Genomic DNA, 22631 nt, shown 5'->3' with positions numbered 1-22631 from the left:
TGAACCTCTCAATCTTTGCATTTTCAACGTAACTGCAGCACCCCCCCAAGTACTGGAAACCTCAATACTGAGTGCCAATGCAGTGCTTTGCTTACTGCTTCTAAGTGAATTGGTCTTTGAAAAGCTTTAGGTTTTCTATCCTTGTGTTGTTTGGATTCTTGAAAGTCTGGATTCTCCCTCCCGTTGTGTCAGATAGGAATTAGAAACCTACTTTTTCCATCCTTGGAGATGGATGAACAGGAGGTGATACACGAATGTTACTCCCTGTGTGAAGATGATGAGTGCTTTTGTTACTCTTGAATTATCAGAGTCACAGAATCATTCAGGTTGGAAACAGCCTCTAAAATCTTTCCAGTCCATCCACCTATCACCAATACTGCCCACTAAACCATGACCAAAGTACCACATCTACCACACTGTTCTGATGAGGCCATGAAGTGATAAACTTTTGCTACTTATCCTCTTTTCTGAAGCGTGGCAATCTAATTTTTGCACTGCTGCTGTTTTTGATGGATATTAGGCATCTGGGGAAGATAAAGCTCACATCAAGAGCGTGAGTGTTACTCTGCATTAGTGCTATCTGTGATCACTCCAGCTGAGTTTGCTACTCATCTCCCTGCTGGTGGAGAAATTTCAGTCATGAATCTTTTGATCAGAGAATGGATGGCATTCGTAAGATGCCATTTGTGTCTTACTTTAAAGATTTCCAATGGCCTTTTCTCTTTCCTTCAGTGTTAGGAACAGAATTTTAAGAGTGGGCATCAATGGGCAAAGCAGGGCAAATGGAAACTCCGAGGAAATGTGGAAGAAAATCCTTTAGAACAAGTGGCAAATGAGCTGGTGTTTGCTTTAGTGCTTGCTCTACACCTTGTCTCTCCGGTCAAACACAAGGAGGAAGAAGGAATGAAGAAGGAAAGCTGAGGATGGATCTGTGCCACAGATTACATGTTCTGGCTACAGACCACTGTCAAAGCACCCTTCAGTCTCTAAGAGTGGTGGGAGAGTGAGCACCCAGGCCACAGCTTTGCTGCCATTCAAATTTCTGCTCAGCAAAGCAACTGGAAACCTGTCTGTGCACTACACAACCAGGGTGGTGTTCTTACAGTGACTACTCGCCTCGCTGCTTTCCACTCCCTTCTCTGTGTGCCAAATATGCTGAGCTAAGAAAAGGGAACATTTCCTGTTGGAAGAGTCTGGCAGTTTGATTTCTGCTTTTACTCTGATTAGGAATAAAAACCAGTCTTTACTCTGGCTCATGTCCAGCTTTTCATCCATCAGGACCCCCGAGTCCTTCTGCACAGGGATGCTTTCAATTAGTTCTACTCCAAGTCCATACTCGTATCTGGGACTGCCCTGACCCAAGTGCAACACCTTGCCCTCGGCCTTGTTCAACCTTGTTAGGTTCACATTCAAGTAGATCAGCACTGAAATCACCTGCATTTGGTACACTGAAGTTGTTTTCAGTAAACATTTAAACTTTGCTGGCTATCCCAGTTTCAAGAGGGTCTTATGGCAGTTCAGTTCCACTGATAGAATGAGGTACTTTTGCAAAGACCAGCAATCCTTAGAAGGTGGTCTCAAGTAATGTATCGTGATTTTCCAAGGACAAAGGATTTGGACTACCATCTCTATTATTCTGCCCACCCAACCAGGTGAGAAATGTGGAAAGGAGGCTTGTCAAAAGTGATAGGGACACGAGGATGAGCTGAGGGCACACAGAGAGGACTTGGAAGATATTGTGAGGGATGTGGTAAGGTACTTCGAAGAGTAGCATTTAATGGACACTGAGCACATCCAAGAAAAACACTGACTTCATTAGCCTGGCTGCAATGTATACAACAGATACATTGCATAAAATCCACCAAATCTAGCAAGGTTGGGTTGTGATATGGGTCTGATGTCCCAGTTTGGTTGAAGTTGTTCTTCGTTATCTTTCACATTTACATCTTCCTGTAGTGTGAACACAACCTATACAGTCCCAAAATCACCCCCAAAGCTCCGTGGCTGTACCATGGATACACTGAAACAGTCAGAATTGCGATGTGAATTTCCTGGCAGCAAGTAAGAGCAAAAAAACCCAAAAATGATCAGTTTGGCTGTTTGTGTGAACGCATTCTGATTGAGTGATAGTTTTAAAGTGTGAAATTAGGCATCAATTCCAAGAAACCTTCCTAGTTACCAGGCACAGAGACATCACAGCGCTTACACATGGCTTTAATGCTTGGTGCTTTCCTGGCAAGGGTTTCTAAAGCTAACTGCAACCAACTACAAATCTTTCCCGAGAGGCATCAAAGCCTCAGTTGGCCCCAGGGATTTCTAAAACTACCACAAATAGATTTCAGCTGCTTCCTCTGAAGAACTTGCTAAAATTTTGCCACTGAGGAAAGTTTTTAGTGCATACAGGACAATTCAGAACAAAGTGAAACCATGTGGACTTCCAGAGGCTTTTCTTAACCAGAATTTTTTTGTAGCATGTTTGTCTCCTTTGCCTATAAGCCAGACATGCAAAAGGACTGTGGAGTCCTGAAGTGCTCTCCAGTGGTTGGAGAAGTGCCTGATGCCACTGTAAAATCTCCATTTGTTCCATGGAGGGGTTTGGAGACACTAATGGCAGTTTTCATATTCACAGTGGGGATATGCAGTGTGAGAACACGGGACTGAATTCTGCAGATATAGAGCAACAGATGAACAAAATCTGGATGCAAGACTGCCTGAAGAATAGAGACAGTTCTGCAGAAATTGAACAGACCAAAAGTGGGTCTACAAGGTAACAAATCTATAAACAATGCGAAAAGAAAATAAACTCAATTAGCGACCAGTTGTTAAACCACTGAGATCTTTCCTTGTGCTTTGGGACTAGAAGCCTGGGCACTTACTCTACAGTCATCTGAGATACTATATCAAAGGTGGTGAAGCCAGCACTGGCAAAGCTCTCCTTGTACTGGCTCATCTTGATGGCATCCAGCCATTCATCCACAGTGTTGAAGCTGGTATAATCTGGGATTGTGCGGTCAAGTAGAGGGAGGTTAACCCTGAAACACAGAAATAGAGAATGATCACAACAAGCAATGGCAAGCAAGCACATGTATTTCTTCACCTTCCATCGGCTGGAATGACTTGGACCAGCATTACTCAGTCCATACAGGAGAGGGACAAGAGTGGCTTTAATGCTTGGTGCTTTCCTGGCACCTTTTACTGATCCTCTATACAGGAGCAAACAACATAGGTCAAGCAGTTTTTACAACAGCTATCTGGGAGAGATGCAAGGATGATGCCTGTCAGGCCACAAACAACAGCAGCTCTGCAAACAGAAACCAAAAGACAGTAAGACAGCATGCATACCCAGAGGAGAGAGGTGCCATGGCTTTCAGACTATTAGGATTTCGGATCATTTTGTCTAAAGTGTTGACAATCTGTCCAAATTTGGGTCTGTGGTTTCTATCCTTCTGCCAACAGTCAAGCATTAGCTGGTGCAGGGCATTTGGACAATCCATAGGGGGTGGCAGCCGATAGTCCTGCTCAATAGCATTTATCACCTGCAACAAGAGAAAGTGAAATCAATAGAGTGGCAATAACATCTTCATCCCTGAATGGAGGAGTAGGCCAAAGTGGCACTCTTTTAACACTTCATGTTTCTTTTCTTAGCTCCTAAGGGTGACTGTCAAGGTGAGAAGAAGGCTTTGCCTGATGCTTCTTTGGTGTCTCCCTGCTTCACCAAGGGACCTGGGAAAATACATGGTCTTGCCACATATAATGGAAACAGCACACGCAGAAGGAATCTTCTTCAAGAGGAAACCTCAGCTCCCTGTCACTCTGGTAGAAGGATCTTAGCATCTTTGTCTGTTCTCATTCCTTGATTATGGCCGCCATAGATTTGTCTTGCACACTTCTAAGTACTCCTCTGGTGAGCTACCTAAGACACCCACCTGGGGAAGGACTGGAGAGAGCCCACACCATCAAGCACTTGGCTCTGGCACTGACTGAATGATTTTCTAAGGACCACTCGCCTTGCAGCCAGCAGATACACCCCGCGAGGGGGCACAGCCTGCACTCTCCATCCCTTTTTCCTTCCCCTGCCTCCCCAGACTCCCACACCCAAGGGTCAGGAGGCTAAACTGCAGCGAGTATCTGCCATGTGCTAATTCGCAGGGAGCATCAGCTGCAATTAAGTGGTGACAGTTTCTGGGGCATGATGTCCTGCGGCACAAGAAGGGGGAGAAGAGGCTGGGGAGGCAGGGGAGCAGCCAGCATGCAGCAAGCTGCACTGAGGAGATGGGCGTGGGCTCTACATCCCCACCAGCTGTGTGATGGAGGTAGGAAGCTGTAAGGGAAGAGGTGCAGGGCAGAAGGGAGAGAACAATGATATGAGTGGGGGAAAGCAGAATGCCAAGTGCACGGTGGGATGCCAAGGCAGGGAGAAGGGCAGTGACATGTCTGCAGTAAATGCTTGAAACTGAAAGTGATAATGAAACCCAAATGTGAATGAGGCCTTTCTGAGAAGGGCCTAACACTTAACATCCTTCTCTTTGTCACACAGAACTGATGTAAAGATTTTACTGGGACAAGGAAGCCATGCTTCAGGCACTAAGAACTCGTTTCAACAAATTCCCCACTAGGCAATGAGGAGGAATTTGCCCTTCTCTGAACCTGACATTGTATGGATGGAGCTGTATGGACCTGAATAATGTCTAATTTGCCATTGGGGTGGGAGGAGTTGAGAGAACCAGGTGGGAAGCCCAAAGACTGAAGAGCCCACAGAATGGTAGAATAGAGGTGGCAGTAGAGAGGATTCTCATTTACTTCCCAGAGGCAGTTCTGAAACAAACTGGAGGTCAGGAAGATGCTGCTATATAAAGGTTTTCGTACCCAGGCTTGCAGAAGAGAGGTAGACAAGCCTTCTGCACACCAAAGGGTCTACCCAAGACCTTGATGTTTTATCCTGAGGGTATCTGAGGCCTAGAGAGCATGAAGGACTGCTCATCAGAGAGACAATAAAACAAGAATCCTGAAAGATGTTGACTGTGGACACCTCTCCCATGACAGAGAGGGTTCTGGATGTGCCACAGGCCTTGTCCAGATACAACCATGCCTTTGCCTTGCAATCTGCTCTTGATTTCAGTGTTTCTGCTCCTGATTTCTTAACAACTCACATCTTGATTGGTCATATCCCAGTAAGGTCGCTCGCCATACGACATCACCTCCCACATGACTATTCCATAGCTCCACACATCACTGGCTGATGTGAATTTTCGGTATTGAATTGCCTCGGGTGCTGTCCACCGTATTGGGATCTTCCCACCCTGCAGGGAAAAACAAACAACTAAGAGAGGATAGCAGCAGAAAAACAAAGAGCAATTGAAGGAGATGTGTCCAAAACACTTTTGTCTGATATATCAATAAAATCCTAGAAGGAAGGGACCTCTCAACTATCCCTATCAACAGGTTGGGAATGGCTTTGTCCAGCCAGCTCCTGGCAACCTTCAGGGTTGATGATCCTCCTCATCTGTCTGGTGACTTGTTCAGGGTTGCACCAAGCCCCCGGGGAAGAAGTTCTTCCTATTATTCAACCTGAATGTCCCACGCTATGATTTTGTCTATTGCTCCTTGTTACATCATAGGGTACCAATGAAAACTGGCTCTGACTTCTTCCTAGCTGCTCTTCAAGTACTACAGGTCACTTTTAGGAGGGCACTCAGCCTTCTTTTCACCATATTAAACAAGCTCAGCTCTTTCCACCTGCCTACAGTTATAGTAATCCTTGGCATGTCAGAATGTCCATTGTGCTGGCAATGAATGACTGTTAAATTGGAAAAAATCAAATGAATTCCTTTTGAATCTTCCTCCCATCCTTTAGCTGTCATCTACCTCAGAAGCAGAATAAAAAAGAATTAAAACTTTCAGGTTTAGGCATTCAGCCTTTGTTACAATTCATGAAGAGCTGTGCTTGACGTCTTCTCACTCCAAGAGATCTGGGAGGGATCATTTCCTACAGATCATGCCCCAGCTCTATCAACAATTATTTCCAAGAACACGTCTCACAGGCATTGCAGCGGGGTGATGCTGTCTGCCTCTGCAAAAGATAGTATCCAGGAAAACTACTGGTTGCAGTCTTAATGATCAAGAAAGTCTTCTCCATAGGTATGACTATAAGGTTTATCGACAGCTGCTGGAATAACAACTGGGCACAAACTTGCAAGAAAAGACCTTCCTTCATTCATTCAATCGGTATTTCCCACTTGGCACATTACTCCCATTGTTGGTACCCCGAGAAAAGCATTCTTAACATCAACAGGAGACTTCTCCCTCACTCTTTTCCACCCCACCCATCCCTCCTGCTGTGGAAAAGCAGCTTTACCAGTGCACTGGTGTAAGTGGGATCAGAGGTGTCATCCTCCAGGAAACGGGAGAGGCCGAAGTCAGACACTTTGCAGACCAGGTTGCTGTTGACCAGGATGTTGCGGGCAGCCAGGTCCCGGTGCACGTAGTTCATATCAGCCAGGTACTTCATGCCTGCTGCAATGCCACGCAACATGCCCACCAGCTGGATCACCGTGAACTGCCCATCATTTTGCTTAGGGAAAAAAGGAAAGAATCGACATGAGAGGTGCAAATCTACAGCCTGTTGTGAGCAGGGAAACAGCCAGTAGTCTTTGTTTACATCACATGTCAAGACACAGCTATGCCACCAGCACCACAGTTCCCTCTCAAAGAAAGAGAGGGGAGAGCTGAGAGCTCACAAGGGCTGGAAGTCACCCTCACATGCCCTACAGGCACCAATACCAATGGCTGCTGACATCCAAAGGTGACAGGTCTGCCACACCTTGCACAGAAGGGTTTGGAAGGGTAATCTATTCCTATTAAGCAAGTGAATTCAACATTCATTCCACACGTGAATTATTCATGTCAGACTCAGGCCTGTAAATATTTAGACACAGTAGCTGGAGCTGAAGCCCTGCTGTGTAAAAGATCTGGCAGAACTCACCTCCATGTCTGTAAAGGAGTTGCACTGAAACGAGCAACACTCCTCTAGTACAAGTGTACAAACACATAGAATCACAGAATACCCCGAGATGGGAGAGACCACAAGGATCACTGAGTCCAACTCCTGGCTCTATTTATGGAGCCCAACTCCACACAATACCATTATGACCAGGACAAGATGACCTGACCTAGATGCCACACATAGGAGTGAAAGAGTAACAGATTACTTCAAAGGCACTGGGAAAGCTTCCTTTTTCTTTAAAGCTGGACCTTTGATTTATGTAATTGTATTAAAAAAGTAAGGCTTGGTTCAATCTTGAGGACACATAAGATGACAGCCCTCATGCCACCACTTCTCCTGAGACCACAGACCTCCCCAGTGGGCAGTGAAGGACAAGTTATACTGGCACAAAGAAGAAATCTCCCCCTCCAGTCCTCCTCTGAACCTGGGATTTCATACCCTCAAGAAGGAGTCCAACGAGCCATTCTCCATGAACTCTGTAATGATCATGACTGGGGAACTCTTGGTCACCACTCCCTCCAGATGGATGACATTGGGGTGGTCAAACTGCCCCATGATGCTGGCTTCACTCAGGAAGTCCCGTCTCTGCTTCTCTGTGTAACCAGACTTCAGAGTCTTGATGGCCACGAAAATCTCTCTTTTGCCAGGAAGCTTGAGATGCCCACTGCACACCTCACCAAATTCCCCTGTGAACAGAGAGAAACAGGTTGGCCTTCCAGAGCTCTGCCTAACTCCTGAGGGACCCCACTCCTTGGGACTCCAGCAGTGAGCTCCAGGAGAATTCATCCTTTGGTGAGAAGCACTGGGCACTACGGACACTGGATGTGCTCCTGAGACCACCATGTTCTTGCCAGTCCAGGAATGCTGTAGTTAAGCATAAAACCTTATTTCACGTTAGTTTTCCTGGTACATATAAGGCTAAATCCTCATCAAGACTGTGGGATGCAGTCAACATGCCCAGTTCACCTACCTGCCCCAATCACCTGCTCGATTTTCACACAGGAGATATCAATTTCTTTTGCAAATTCCCTGACAGCCTCATTGGGATCCTCGTAGGTAAACGGATCAATATAAATCTTCATCCCTGGAGTCACTGTGTAAAGTAGAAGGAGAGTCAGACAGACAGACACAACGGGAGTAACATAACTTAACATCAAGAGAAATCTATCTGTGGGTGCACATGGGGTTGTGTGTGCCTACATGGGACTGTGTGCCCATGACTACATGTATATCCATGTATGCATACATGCGTGTGAGTACATTTGTGTGTGTGCATGTTTCTGTGCACAGTAATGCATGTGTATGCAGAGGGTTAGCAGGGAGCTGCTCGTCTGCTCGGCCCCGTTGGCCTTCCCTGCATCTGCTTCCTCCTCAGCAGACCATCACATCAGGTACATGGGAAAGCAGAGGAGAAGACCTGGGCTCAGGTAGACCAGGACCTAATCCAGGAGATGGTGAGGGTTGCCTTGAGACATAAATGAAGGCACATGCTGATTCTCTTCTACACAGAGGTGGCTCCAAGGTGCCTGGTACTACTGTACAGCCATAAGACTGACCCCTCTATTAGAGACTCTGTGATCCTTCCATGGGCAATGCAATCAGGACAGAGCCCAGTCTGTCCCCTGCTCTCCTGACTGCTACCTATAGCCTAGAACAGCTTTATACCACAATCCTGGGTTCTGGCAAGTCCCCACATTGGAAGTATTTGTAGAGCAGAGACCACAGAAGTAGAAGCACAACTCCCAGGTCCAGATGTAAGATGATGGTCAGACCTATACAGGCAAGCTGCTGCAATGCTAAGGACTTTAAGGTTGCCTATGCCTTAGCAATCTGTTAAGCATAAGTGTAGCCTCTCTACAGCAATCACTGCTGGGAAACAGAGGAGGAACTATGCCTTGGATTGGTGTCTTGAGTGATGTGGCTAAAAGGCACCCCAGGCCTGTTATCAGTCCGTCTGTATCTGGTGGCACCTCTCCTATTGTGACAGTTGTGAAGGCACAGCTATTAATGCCATCCCAGCCTGAAGCTGTCATGTTGCACACCAGACCCCGGCAGAAAGTGAGAATGTATGTTTACACATGCAGCAAGGACTGACAAACAACTGAGAGCTGCATTTACATAATCTTTCTTGAAGAGTGTCATTTTTAGTGGTAAGTTATAGCAATGCAGCCAGCACAATGCTGTTCTGGCATGGAGTCACCGTTCTGTGCTCTGCCTTATGGAAAATGTTTCCAAGGTAAGGGCAGAAACACCAGTGAGCCCTGTGCCAAAATATTACTGATATTCTCCAGGCATGACCATTTTCAGAATAAAGCCCAATGTCTGTAAAGGAACAAAGTACAAACATCCCGAAGCTGCAAACATAACATGATGTACATAACAACTGAGATAGGAACAAAGCAGAAGTTTAGTGACAGATCTCTAGGTAGGAAGGAAAAAGGCATTTTGGAGGGCATGAAGCCAAGGGCTGGTGAGGAGAATGAGGGTGAGGCAGGGTGCGTAGAGAGGTTGGAAGCAGGAATGCTGGATGTGAGGGAGTGCCTTGTAGTGCATGAGGATGTCAAAGAGACAAGCTGCAAGAGAGGGCATGTTATGTACTGTATCTATTATGTAGAATAGTTTGAGTTGGAAGGGACCCTAAATCTAGTCTGTCACCCCTGCAATGAACAGGGACACCCACAGCCCCATCAGTGCACAGAGCCCCTCCTTGGGTGTCTGCAGGGATGGGGCACCACCACCTCTCTGGGCAACCAGTGCCAATGCCTCACCACCCTCACTGTAACATTCTTCCTTATATTAATCTAAATCTCCATATGTACATATAGAACTCTACAGATCCAAAAATACCTACAATACATATAGATTCAATGCATAGCATGCCATATATTTGCAAAAAAACATAAGATAGGTCATATTTACTAGGATTTTGGAAGCAGTGGGACGGTCAATGGCAAAGGCACCATGTGAGCTCCTGCAGGAGGACAGTGCTCCATAGGAAGCAGGGAAGGATATCTCTGCTTCCCACAAGTTGGGAAAAGCTCAGAATCTGAGCAGCAAGACAAGGTGTGGTGATGGAGGCTTCACAGCAGGAGAGGGAGTTCTGGGGGCATGTGGAAGGGTTTCTGTTTGATGTTGCAGAAGTTTGTTGGGCATGCATGGGTGCCCACTTCATTGTTGGTATCCAAAACCATGCAGGTTTGGAGAGCACAAACTCTACAGAGCATGGCAGAGATCACAGAGGACAGGTAGGAGATCTAGATGATGCAAGTGGGTGATCCAAGCAACAAATGCCAAACTTTGGTTTTAGGGGATGCAATATGCTGGTTCAAAATGCACGAGGCTGCTACAGCCAGTGTCCAGGAAGGGTGTGGGGAACCAGAGGCATGTTTCAGCAGTGCACAGTGAGAGCACAGAATCATAGAATCCTTTGAGTTGGAAGGGAGCTCTGAAGGCCATCTAGCCCAACACCCCTTCAATGAACAGGGATGGGGGGAAGAAGTGGAGGGCGAGCAGACATAAGCCAAACATGCAGTCCAGATTTCTCCAGTAGTTTCCTGGAAAAGCTTAGCCTTGTTAGACAGAAGCTTTCTAAAGAAGGATCTGGCCATGCTTCTGGAAGCTCTGACTAGCACAAGGATCCTCTTGTCTTCACATGCACAAATCTGCCTGGCTAAGGACCCTGAGCCCTCCCCGTACAACACAAGGAATGAGTGAACAGGAACACAAACCGAAGAGAGAGCGGACCCCCAGGCCTGGCGGGGGACCACGGTACGTACTGTGGCCACTGGTATAGTGCTGCAGCTTGTCAGTGTACTCAGAGTCGGCACGTTCAAAGCCCCGTCTTCTGGAAAGAAAGGGAGTCCTGAGCAATGTGCACAGCTCAGCTGAGAAATGCACTGAAATGCACTCTTCCCCCACTTCATGGAATAACAGAGTATCCCAAATTGGAAGGATTCACACGGATCATAGAATCATTAAGGCTGGAAAGACCATTAAGATCACATAGTTCAACCATCAGCCCATGCCTGTGACTGCTCATTGACACTCAACTCCTGAACATTTAACATGCCCATCTCCATCCTCTCCAACTTCTACCCCAGCCACCCTCCATCTCTAGCTGCCATCCCTCTGCACAGCCCCAGTACAGAGGGCCTCAAGTGGTGCTCTCAGACTGACCTACCTGTTGCACACAATAATGATGACAACAACAGCAATGAGAAACACCAGTCCTGCTGCAGAGGAGCCAATGATGAGTGGCAGCTTCTCCTGGACACTGGTCTGGTACTCGGCTGAAAGGAAAAGGGAATGAGTTACTGCATGGACTGACATTAATCAAGGATGGCCTATATTTGCATGGCTACTGCTATGGTGCTTCTTGGTGTGGTTTTTGTCTGGGCTAGCTATGTCCGGAGCATGTCTCATGTTGGCTCTGACAGAGGATGTTCTCAAACAGGAAGGTTGGATGGAACTATCCTTTTTGGGTGGGAATGTTTAGTCCTGTGGATGCATGCTGTGCCTTGCTACTTGGCCTCAAGGCTAGAAAACTGGCTTGGCTTGTTTTATTTAGCTGCACAAATGTAGAAAGCAGAGACCCAAAACACATTTGTCATCAACAGCTCCGCAGATGAACATCATAAATTCCATTTCCTTTAAATCCAACTGAACGGGCAGGTGCCCATGCCAGAAAAGCTTGGCAGAAGTTGGCCTAGACTATATGATTCCCTGCATGGAATACCAAGTACCCATATCTTTCTCCAGTGCTTACCAGGTTGAATAAACCCAGGTGAGTTATCAATGCACCTTTGATGGGATTATCAGGAAGGGACTAGTATTGCAACCAGTGCACCTCCATCTTGTTCAAGGCTCTCTAGACCTTGTTTCATGTTTATGCAGAGGCAGTTGAAGACTCACCTTCAGTCATGGTCTGGAAGTACATCTTGCCACTATACCGGCCATACCCAGCCACGGTACGTGCTCGCACTTGGAAGACGTAGATTGTGCCAGCTTTGAGGTTTTGCACTGTCACAGTGTTGGTGGGGCTTTTCACTGCTGTTGAATTTAACTCACTCAGATTCTGCCAAGAAAATATACATCTGTCATCAGAAAAGAGAGTCAAGGTTCTGGATACTGCATCAGAATCAGACACTGCAGTGATGAGAAGTACAGAAATTCCAAATTTCTATTCCGCCCCTTTTTGTGTGGTTATTCACCCAATTTATCCTTTTCAGTAGCACCTCCTATCTGGCAGGTGAGGTTGCTTTGGTGGGGTCACTGGTTGGAACAGATCAGCTAAAAATCCTGGCAAGTTTGCAAGTGAGTCACTGAGAACTGCTGCCTTCAAGTCACTGCAAGGGGCTTGGCAAGCCCACCAAGCACAGAATCACCAGTCAGGAGAGGTACCTCACTTCTCATGAGATTTTAGACAAGGACTGGCAGAAAGAAGCCACAAAGATACAGTTTGCATAACCCCATCAAGTGGGACCTGTGGTTGAGGGACTTGAGTTGTGAAACTCCATTGGGTGGCAGGGATTCCTCCTGTCTTCTTCTTGTTTCATGTTAACATGAGGTAGATCAGAGCAAGATCCAGCCCAGAAGGCCAACTGCATCCTGGGCTGTATCAACAGAAAGACTTCTGTCTACACCAATGCATGCAGCATAGGAAATGAACAGGAAGTTGGAAGCCACAGTGCAATTAGGAAACTATGACCTAATTGATATCATGGAAACATTGGTGGGACCATTCACAAAACAGGACCACAACAATCGAGGGCTTTTTAGAATGGAAGGCGAAATGGGCAAATTGCCCTCTATGTTAAGAAATGGATAGATTGCTAAGAGCTGCCTCAGAAATAGCCACAGACGGGTTGAGTTTGTGAGCAAAAATTAAGGACTGGACTAAAAAAAGACATCTGGTGGTTGGGGTCTACTACAGGGCATCGGATCAAGGGGAATCTATGGATGAAGCCTTCTTGCTTCAGCTACAAGAAGCATCACACTCACTCTCATCCTTCTAGGGTATTTCAACCTGACTATTCACTGGATAAAGAATTGGTTGGATGGTTGCAGCCAGAGGGTTGCAGTCAGTGGTTCTACATCCAGGTAGAGGCCAGTGATGAGTGGTGTCCCCTAGGGGTCCATCTTAGGAATGGTGCTCTTTAACACCTTTATCAGTGACATAAGCAGCAGGATCAAAAGCACCCTCAGCAGTCTGTTGATGGCACCAAGCTGAGCAGTGCAGTAGATACAACAGAAGGAAGGAATGCCATCCAAATGGATCTGGACAGGCTCAAGAAGTAGGCCCATAAGAACCTAATGAGGTTGAACAAGGCTGAGTGCAAGACGTTGCAACTGGGTTGGGGCAATCCCAGGTATGTGTACAGAGTGGGAGAAGAACTCATAGAGGGCAGCCTTGTGGAGAAGGACTTAGGGGTTCTGGCATGCTCAAGAAGCTCAATTACAAAGATGATCAAGAAAAAATGAGCTCACAGAAAACTGATTGCCTTGTTTGTGTGAAAGGCCTCAGACTCCCATGGATCTTTCCCAGGAAGGCAAGGAGAGAAGTAGGTCAGGAAGTGTTTTCATTTTTACTGCCCAAGGGCTTGGATGAAACCTCCCAGGCCCTTGGATGGCATTAACACCACAGTTGTTTTAAAATCATCTGTCCAACTGTTTGAGAGTACCTCATCCCCACACTGTCATCCTGGAGGATTTTAAATTGAATGCCACAGGTATGCTTACAAGATGGTTTATAGGCTAGGAAATGAATGTCTGAGAAAGGTATTCTCATACCTATGTTCTCTAAACCCCTTGTGCAAGGAAAGAGCATTTATTTATTATTTCCACGGCTGGAATCAGGTAGAGGGTGACTGCAGTTTAATCACTCTCCTCACACCTCTGTAGCACTTTCCCTCAAGCCTAACAGGGCTAAGACTTAAAAATGGCTTGGTAAATCTCTTAATAAACCTACTCTTTGCCTTTGGCATATTGCTCAGACATCATCCTTTCAGCAGCTTGCTTGTTCCTTTCAAACACTCCTCTCCTTTCACCCTTCTGAGCTTCTCCAGCACGTCCAGGTGGTTTAAAGCCTATGTTCCTTTGCCGTTTCTCCAACCTCACTTTTGCAGGGCTTTTCTGGATGATTTTGCTTTGAGTTTGAGAATAACAAACTTCTAACTTCCTGATAGACTTCATTTAGTGTCCTCATCTGGTTCTTCTCCCTCTGAGCCAAATCCATTCTGAAACTGAAGTCTGATCAACAAAGAGTTTCTTGAAACACGCATAGACTGTGAAAACGCCTGAAGGATTTGCAGAAATGGTTTCTAAAAAGTCATGTTTTATCAGCCAAAAAAAAAGCAAAGAAAAATGTCAACCAACTTAATTTGGCAGGCAGTTCCTCTCTGCATCTGCACAGCAGCAATCTGTTGTGGTTCCTGAAGCAAACAGAGTCACACGTACAAAGCAAGTCCAAGGCTGGATGCCAAATAATAACACAAATGTGAATTTCAGCCCCCTTGGGATCAAATGCATTAGGAGGGATGCTCGGATGTAGGAGGGTCACTATGGTTACTCCTGGGATGGATCCTTGGGGCCCACAACTTCATACTTTTCTGGGTAACATCACTGAGCAACTGGGTCCAGGGGTATCTCAAAAGCATAGAATCAAAGGATCGTTAAGGTTGGAAAAGACCACTAAGATCATCCAGTCCAGCTGTTACATTTCCAATCCCAGTCAGGTATCTGATCAAGTGTGCCTCTTGGAAATAAAACAGATACCAAAAAAATGTACATTAGAAGTTCAAAGCCCAGGAAGAGAGAGCTGCAGTGACAGCACTTGGGCAGCTTGGGTTGTCCTCTCTGCCTGTGCTACTGCCTCCTGAAAGCCTTTTGCCATAAAAAGCATCACCCAAGTGTGGCTTGGACCGCTTGTCCTTGGGATCAGGGACAGACTGTGTCCAAATATTTGACATCAGGGGAAAGTAGATGAACACCTTGCTGTTGGTTGCCAAGACAGGCCACGAAGAGCAGCTTCCCCTTTAGCCAAGCCTCCCTCAGAAAACTGAGGGAAAAAAGAAAGAGGATGAGACTAAGAGAAAACAAGATTGGTAGAATGAACTGCCTGAGATCATTCTGAGTGTCCCTGGGGAAAGGACCCTGCTTGCTTTCCAGATGCGTCTTGTTACCTTCTCATCTATCTTGCCATGTATTCTGGGATCATCTCCAAGGGTCAAATAAAAGGCTGTGATTTATGCAATATAGGTCAGGACCTATTTAACAGTCTACGAAGAAGCTCCTCCCGCCTCCCTGTTCTCCCTCTGGCTCTTGGTGATGAGAAAATAGGTCAGAGGCAGGCAGTGGGGGGGATTAATCATTTCTTCCGGCAACTGCTGGGAAAATATTTTCAGTTCCATTTAATCATAAAGCTTTTTAATTAGTTAGTTTGCATTTTTTTTTAACATATAGTTTATAAGCTTTTAGGCAAAGGGGCAGATTCCTGGAAGGAGAAATCTCCTGCTCTCCAATCCCCATCTCCATTGGTAGCATGGATGAAGTTCAGCAGTCATGCAGAGCTTGGCATGTCCTGGGACCAATATCAGTGCAGTTTTCACATCCCTTGGCAGACCCATAGGACACCACTCCTCTGCTGGGAGGAGGTGGAAGAGGGGATGAAGAGTCAGAGCTATGGGATCTTCACCAGCCTCACCTTAAGTTGGTAGTGCAACGTGTTCCCTCCATGGGAATCTGGAACAGCTTTCCCCTGGTATAACATCCAAGTAAAGGGGTTGAGGCTGCTGCACACAGGTGCAAACTCATCTTTTGTGCAAATGCACTGACACAAAATCTCAAAGATTGGGCAGTCGGCTAACACGATCCATCCTGGCACAACATGCTTTGTGACAACCCTACAGTTCCCATTCCCCACTAATGGAAAGAGAAAAATTAAACCCTGAACCTGGCTGCTGGCAGCCCGGCTCTCCCTGCAATGGGTCCACCTGACATCAGCAGGAGAAGTGAAGAAAGGAGAAGCTCCTCCTGAAAGACCAACACAGTTACGCTGCCTAAGCACTGAGCTGCAACCATCACTTTGCTCCAAAATGTTGACAGCCAGTGCCACCCACACTGATGAGCCAAATGCAGCAGCCCGTGCACGCCCTTTGCACCACCTCCTCTCCCCAAATCTTACAGCCAATCCCTGCCAAGGTCCCACAGTACCTTCTCATAATATTGCAACTCATAATCCAGGATGACTCCATTGGGCTGGTCAGGTTGAGACCACGAGAGGGTAATGCTGTCCACAGTGCGGCTGACCTGGTGCATGATGGACACAGCTGAAGGAGCTGGAAGAGAAAGAGAGAGGCCTCAGTCAGGTACTTACATGGACACAACCACATCCCCTGGCTGGAGGCAGGCAGCTGTGAGTTTCTGCTATTTGGAGCTACTGAATTTGCTTCCAGCAGTGGCAGGACTCTCCAGGGGTCTGGAGATCCTGGTTTTTGCTTTTTGAAGACATCAGTTAAGGTTTTCACAGCTCACATAATTAGAAACCACGTAGGGAAGCATCTCTGGCAAGAAAACTGGAAAGAGATCATTCATTCCCAGGCAAAATGAGCCCAGGGTTGGAGCAAACACAGCCTTGTTCTCCTAGAAAAGTGCTACCAGCCCAGCAATATATAATCCTCCTTGCTTGCCATGGGGAAGTAGGGGTTTTGTACTTTGACATTTGCATAGAGAGGCTTTATACGGAACAGGCAGACGCAGGAAGCAAGCAGCTTCTCTCCTGCTTGGTGTGCTGGGTCTGCAAGTTGCACATGCCAATCAAGGGAGGTGTGTACAGCAGCATGAGCATGCAACACAAACCTGACCTGACATGCTGACAATGGTGAGTCTTCTGCCGAGTCAGAATGCCCTGGAAATAGCACACCCACAGACGCCTCTTGTCCCACTGAGCACAATGGGACCTTCCAGCAGCTCTTCAGACAATCCAGGCAGCTGCCCATCCCTTGCACTGCCCTGGTGTTGCCTATGGCCAGATAGGAACACTGCAGTCTGAGCTGTGCTAACAGCAGGTGGGGCAGGGGCCACCGTGTGGATGTGTCACCCTACTGGGCAGTGCTCAGCAACCTCGATCCCTCCTTACTGTCCCAGTCCCCCACATTCAGGGCCCATATTTACACACTTCTGGGATCAGTATCTCATGCTGGTGCTAAGATAAGACACAGGTAACATTTCTGGAGCCTGTTAGCTCTTGCCAGAACATGCTGTTTCTTCAACACAGATCTCATGGGGCACCCTGCCATCTCCAAGAAAGAACATTTCTCTCTGCAGAGAAAGGCTTTGGAAGGAAGATGAGACCAAGCTACAGATGGCCCTGCAGTAGGGATTGGCTTTGTACTGAGATGAGCACACAGCCTGTGGGTGCTCTCGGAATCACAGAATGGACTGAGTTGTAAGGGATCCTGAAAGGCCATCAGGTCCAACCCCCTGCTATGAACACCCACCATCAGATGGGGCTCTATCAGTGATCAGAGACCTACCCAGCCTGACTGGATGTCTCCAGGGATGAGACATCCACCATTTCTCTGGGCAACCTGACCCCACAGTCCTAAACACTACTGTAGGATGGGGCTCTGAGCACCTGATGGAGCTGTGGGTGCCCCTGTTCACTGCAGGGGGGTTGGACCTGATGGCCTTTGAAGGTCTCTTCCAACTCAATCCGTTCTATCATTCTCACTAACTGCTCTTACTGTCAAAGACATCAGGGAAATGCTCAATAATGAAATCACAGAAAGATTTAGGTCAGAAGTGACCTCTGGAGGGTTCTAGTCCAACTAGCTGCTCAGTGCTGAGTACTTTCAAAGTCACATCATTTTGCTTAAGGCCCATGCCCAGATGACATCCGAATACATCCAAGCATGGAGATCCCACAGGCTCTCTGAGTATCTTTCCAGAAGTATTTAAAGCATGCAGAGTAATAGCTAAAAAGGAAAGAGAGGAAAAAAGCACAATCTGGGATAGTGCTACCCAGTGATAACCTCATCACAAGGTGTGATGCAGCTCTAACACAAGCATCAAGCTTTGTGACCAGCCTCAACCACGCCACGCAGAGAGCTTTGCTGATATGGGACATGATGAGGTGACAAACAACAGAAAACACCTGCGAGACACAGACAGTTTGTGACACAGGATGAACACTGCTGGGCAGAGATAGCAAAAATTGCAAAATCTCTAAGCTGACTTTCCTGAACTGTTGCTTCTGAACCAGCTACAGGCTTCCGTTTGGTTGTTGAGTATTTCAAAGCAAACACATAACAAACTGAGAAAAAGAGAAGAGAGAAACCAAGTCTTTGTTCTTTCGGCTTGCTTTGTGCAAAGCTCTTTCCAGGACTATCCAGAGCACGGCTGGGCTGTGAGTGCCAAAGATTCAATGGCAGCACTTAACCTGGCACCGTGGGACTGGTCACCTCGTTCCATGAGCAGTGATTCCTCTTTGTTGCCTCGTGACAAAAGAAAGACAGCTTTGGTGACCATTTCCAGGTCAGTGCCCAGCACCAAGGACACTCCCTCTGCTACTGGTTCTCCCTCGCTCACGGAAGGGGTTTGAATTACTGTTGATGTGGATAAAGGATGCTTTTTCTTGACCGAAACACTTGAGCCCCACACTATTTCAAGGTAAAATGAATGATTTAAGTCCTTGAAAGACACCTTTCTACATCCTTGTTATCTGGTATGGCCTCAGATTCTTTGGATTCCTCTTAGAGGAGCCCTGTGGCTGGAGAAATAAACCATGCCAAAACTACTGCTGGAGTGTAAAACATGCTTAATGAAAATCCCCTGATGTAAAAAGGCAGATGACCTGTCCTGCTGTAACAAAACCTGCAGCACATGGGGAGGAGAGGCAGCAAAATCTCTCACGTTGTGCAGAAGCACAAGAGGAATGCAAGGGATGCTTCCATGGTTGTCACCACAAGGGTCCGTTCTGCCACACAGCACTGAGCACAGCCAGATCCCTGACTGACCATTTCCCATGACATGTCCAACACCTGCTGGGGAGGAAATGTGAAGTCATCACTTGCTCTGGCAAGAGAAGCACCACAGATACAGCAATGCTCAGCTCAGAGAGTATTTAACTTTTATACAAACAGGGGAGGAGCTTTAGCAGCACAGAATCATAGCATGGCTCAGGTTGGAAGAGCCCTTAGATATGATCCATTCCCAACCCCTGCCGTGGGCACTTTGGGCAGCAGATCAGGCTGCCCAGGGCTCCATCCAGCCTGGCCTTGGGCACATCCAAGATGGGCACCCATTACTTCTCAGGGCAGAAGACAGTGCTTCATGCGTGTGAAGAGTCTTGCCACTGTCAAGGTCAGTCTAAAAGACATTCTGCATGAGTACTCATGTACTCATTAGCAAAAGGGGAACGGGCAAGGAAAGGCCTCCTTCTCTCCTCTGTTTCACCACAGCCGTGCTGCAGACTAAGCCTACCACTGGGAATGCTTTGGTATTTCCCAAGGCAGTGTTTCTGGCCAAGATAATCAGCTTAGGTGCCTTACTGGTGTTCAGTTGAAGCTCAAGGGACAATACTGGGGAAAGAGATGAAGCAGGAGGCTCAGATGCCTCCCCGTCTGTGAAAGCTGAAGGACGTTTGTTTGCTGATGGACCTCTCATCTTGGACTTCATTGATGAGCTTATTTCTGTTAAAGAAACAGGCAATTCTTGGGCAGTGCACTGACCCCAGCTGCTGGGCTAGCATTCCCTGGGCAAAGCAGGATGAACACCCTGTCTGTGACCATGAGACAAAAGGCGAGGCTGGATCAGACTCTGAGCAAACTGATCTTCACTTGGGGGGGAGATGGACTAGATGGCCTTCAAGGGTCCCTTCCAATTCAAATGATTCTATGATCTCAGATAGCTCTGGATTTCTCCCTAGGAGCCAGCACTATCATTCACTCTTGATTCCTGCTGAGAGGTTCAAATAATGATACCTAAACTCAAACAGCTGAGTCTCCCTCCTGTAGGCTGTGGGGATACCCACATCTGAGCTCCTGGTTGTTGCTGATGAGGTCTCCAATGACTACAAGAGAGGCATGGCTGTGCCACTGCTGCCTCTGGAGCTCAGCATGTATTTCCAAACAATAAATAAATTATTATTTGCTCTGGAAATAGATCCTACTTTAAGGTGACCATCAATATCTTTTTAAAGGTTTACATGCTTGCTTGAAAGCAAATTCCAGGTATCCTGGTGGAGCTGACATGCAGTCTAATACCTCCATGGGCAAGGAACCAGAGAGCTCCAGACCCATCAGCCTCAAAGGGCATCTAAAACAGTTTCTAATAGATACAAGGAAAGGGGAGAAGACAAGAATGAAAGAAATGTGTACTTTTCCAGAAGACTAAAGCACTTTCTAAGTGTAGCAATTCCTAGAAGAATGTCACGCTGACCACAAAACCCAGGGCAGTTTGATGAGATTGCACAGGAATATATAAATCTACAAAAAAAAACTGAAGAAAGATACTCTAACACCCAGGTCTGAACATTCACACAAGAAGCCAAGCAGTCAGTTCAGGTTGGAAACTAGGAAAAACTTCTCCAAAAGAGTGGTGATGCACTGGCACAGCTGCCCAAGGAGGTGGTGGGGTCACCATCCCTGGAGGTGTTCAAGGAATGTGGAGATGTGGCACTGAGGGATGTGGTTGGTGACACGGTGGGGGTGAGCTGACAGTTGGACCTGGTGATCTTAAAGGTCTTTTCCAACCCTCATGATTCTGTGATTCAGCACAGCTGCAACATCTGTGGTTGACTGTGTATATTACAGACAGACATCCAGTTTTCTTTGAAGTCTGCAAATTAGGACGAGCCCATCAAGCCTCTTGGGAGGCTTCCCTTGTGGTTACTTGCCACGTTATAAAATGCACATTTTACTTTCAGGTTTGAAATTTATGGACTTCAGCTTCCAACTGCTGGATGCTTTCTGCTTTTCCTAGCAAAACTAAGGAGTAGTCAAGAAAGTGAGTTTTGTCCACATGAAATTAAGTAGAAAAAACAAGAAAACATTTTCTTTTCATCTTCTATAATCTGAGTAGACTGAGTTTCTTGCGTGTTTCAGAGATTTATCAGCCCAAGTATCAATCTGACAGCCCTCCTCCGAAACCTTTCCAATCTTTTGTTAACCTTGTTTCCATATCTAAATCTCAAAACAGATCTCCCAGCCACTAACAGTCAGCAGCACCTCCTCCCTTAGGTTTGATATTCCTCGGGGTGTGACCAAGTCAACACTTCTCCAACTCAGCCCAGTTCCTACAAGGGCTGGTGCTCCCTTTGTGTTGTGTACCTTCAGTTTTCTTCTTGTTCTTTATATTATGCTGAGGGAAAGGAGGGCACAGCTGTAAGACTGAGACCTGCTCTCTACCATGTGCTCTGCAATAGGATTTTTTTATTCTATTACCTTTCTCAGTGGCAACCCCAATGAAGGAAGCAGAATCTCACCTCAACGTGGACACAAGACCATGACTTTTGGAGCTCTGGGTACCTTAAAAAAAGACCACCTTGCCTTTAAACCAGGCACCTCAGGACTCAGACTGTCTTGGCATTCCCTACAAACCCTTCTGTCCTGCTGGGAGCAGGGTGAAAGACCCCAGATGCATCAAAATTAGTATAATTGCTGAAACTGCTGTGTCAACCTTAGGGTAATTCATTATGATAAAACTGACAAAAAGCAGCAGGGGGGTGTCACACAGTGAAGAACTGCATTGGGCGAATGAGAAATAAATAGGTCTGTTTTCCTCCTTGGCTTTACGCCTGTGAGATGTAGTTTACAAACATTCTTAGGAAGCTCATATGCTTCCACAGACACCTATCTCCACAGCACTAAGTTTTGTCAGACTGGTTAGGGGTCCCAAGGACAGCTGCTGGGCACCTTGCTCCTCCTATTCAGCCAGAGCTGAAGTTATCTTTCTCCTAGATTCTCCCACTCGTGCTTTTTAAACACCCAAATGTGAACTCCTTCTCTATCCCACCTCTACCTTTACATCACAGAGAGAGCAGGAATAAAGGCAGGAAAGTGTATCAGGTCTCACTATGGGAGAACAGCCGAGCAGATCCTTGCAGGCATTGAGTAGCACAGGCTATCGCCTTATGACACAGGCTGGTCTCTGTGCATACTGAGAGGTTGCTGCTGTAAAGGCAATAAAACTGGGCTAGACACTACACTGCATCAGTGCCAAGCAGGGAACCAAAGCCTTGGATGCCCCCAGGCAGCACCTTCTGCAGTGCTCCCTGGTTGTTTGATGGGGAGCTGGTTCGGATCATGCAGCTCCAGGCTTTGGAATGCTGTGAGACATCAGGCTCTTTGCACAGCTTCTTGTTCATGATCTGTCTATCCATTTGAAATGCTGCCAATTGCAATCTGCCCCCCATTTCACACCTAGCCCCTCGTCTCCTTCACCTGCCAGCACTGCAAGCTCAGCCTTTCACTCCTTGCCTGTCCATGGGTCAGGGCTATTGAGATCCCTATAATCAAAGGCCCTCCATTCCTCCTCTGGATTAGCTGGAAGAGTCAGGTTACAGGCAGCAAAACCACTATCTCTGATCACTTTAATACCACTAACCCATGTCATGTCAGACAGAGTCAAC

The 22631-nt window shown here is 46.8% G+C and overlaps 1 protein-coding gene across 4 annotated transcripts in view; it reads right to left on the bottom strand.

Annotated features, from left to right (window-relative positions):
- EPHB2 (EPH receptor B2) overlaps nucleotides 1-22631 on the bottom strand; it is a 103324-nt gene that overhangs the window by 5848 nt on the left and 74845 nt on the right. The window contains exons 6-15 of one of the 4 annotated variants that reach the window (XM_090123142.1): nucleotides 16214-16338; nucleotides 11915-12077; nucleotides 11184-11292; nucleotides 10732-10847; nucleotides 7974-8096; nucleotides 7442-7689; nucleotides 6356-6571; nucleotides 5151-5300; nucleotides 3343-3536; nucleotides 2877-3032 (exon numbers count right to left, since the gene is read on the bottom strand). In XM_090123142.1, the coding sequence (XP_089979268.1) occupies nucleotides 2877-3032; nucleotides 3343-3536; nucleotides 5151-5300; nucleotides 6356-6571; nucleotides 7442-7689; nucleotides 7974-8096; nucleotides 10732-10847; nucleotides 11184-11292; nucleotides 11915-12077; nucleotides 16214-16338 (1600 nt within the window). The remainder of the gene's footprint in view (nucleotides 1-2876; nucleotides 3033-3342; nucleotides 3537-5150; nucleotides 5301-6355; nucleotides 6572-7441; nucleotides 7690-7973; nucleotides 8097-10731; nucleotides 10848-11183; nucleotides 11293-11914; nucleotides 12078-16213; nucleotides 16339-22631) is intronic. The other 3 variants (XM_031607974.2, XM_090123143.1, XM_031607975.2) reach the window with 3 other exon arrangements.

Source organism: Phasianus colchicus, chromosome 22 (assembly GCF_987193195.1).
Source record: "Phasianus colchicus chromosome 22, bPhaCol1.hap1.1, whole genome shotgun sequence".
In the NCBI taxonomy this organism is placed as follows: Eukaryota; Metazoa; Chordata; class Aves; order Galliformes; family Phasianidae; genus Phasianus; species Phasianus colchicus.
Note: the sequence above shows the minus strand (reverse complement) of the source record. Positions and strands in the feature narration are given on the sequence as shown.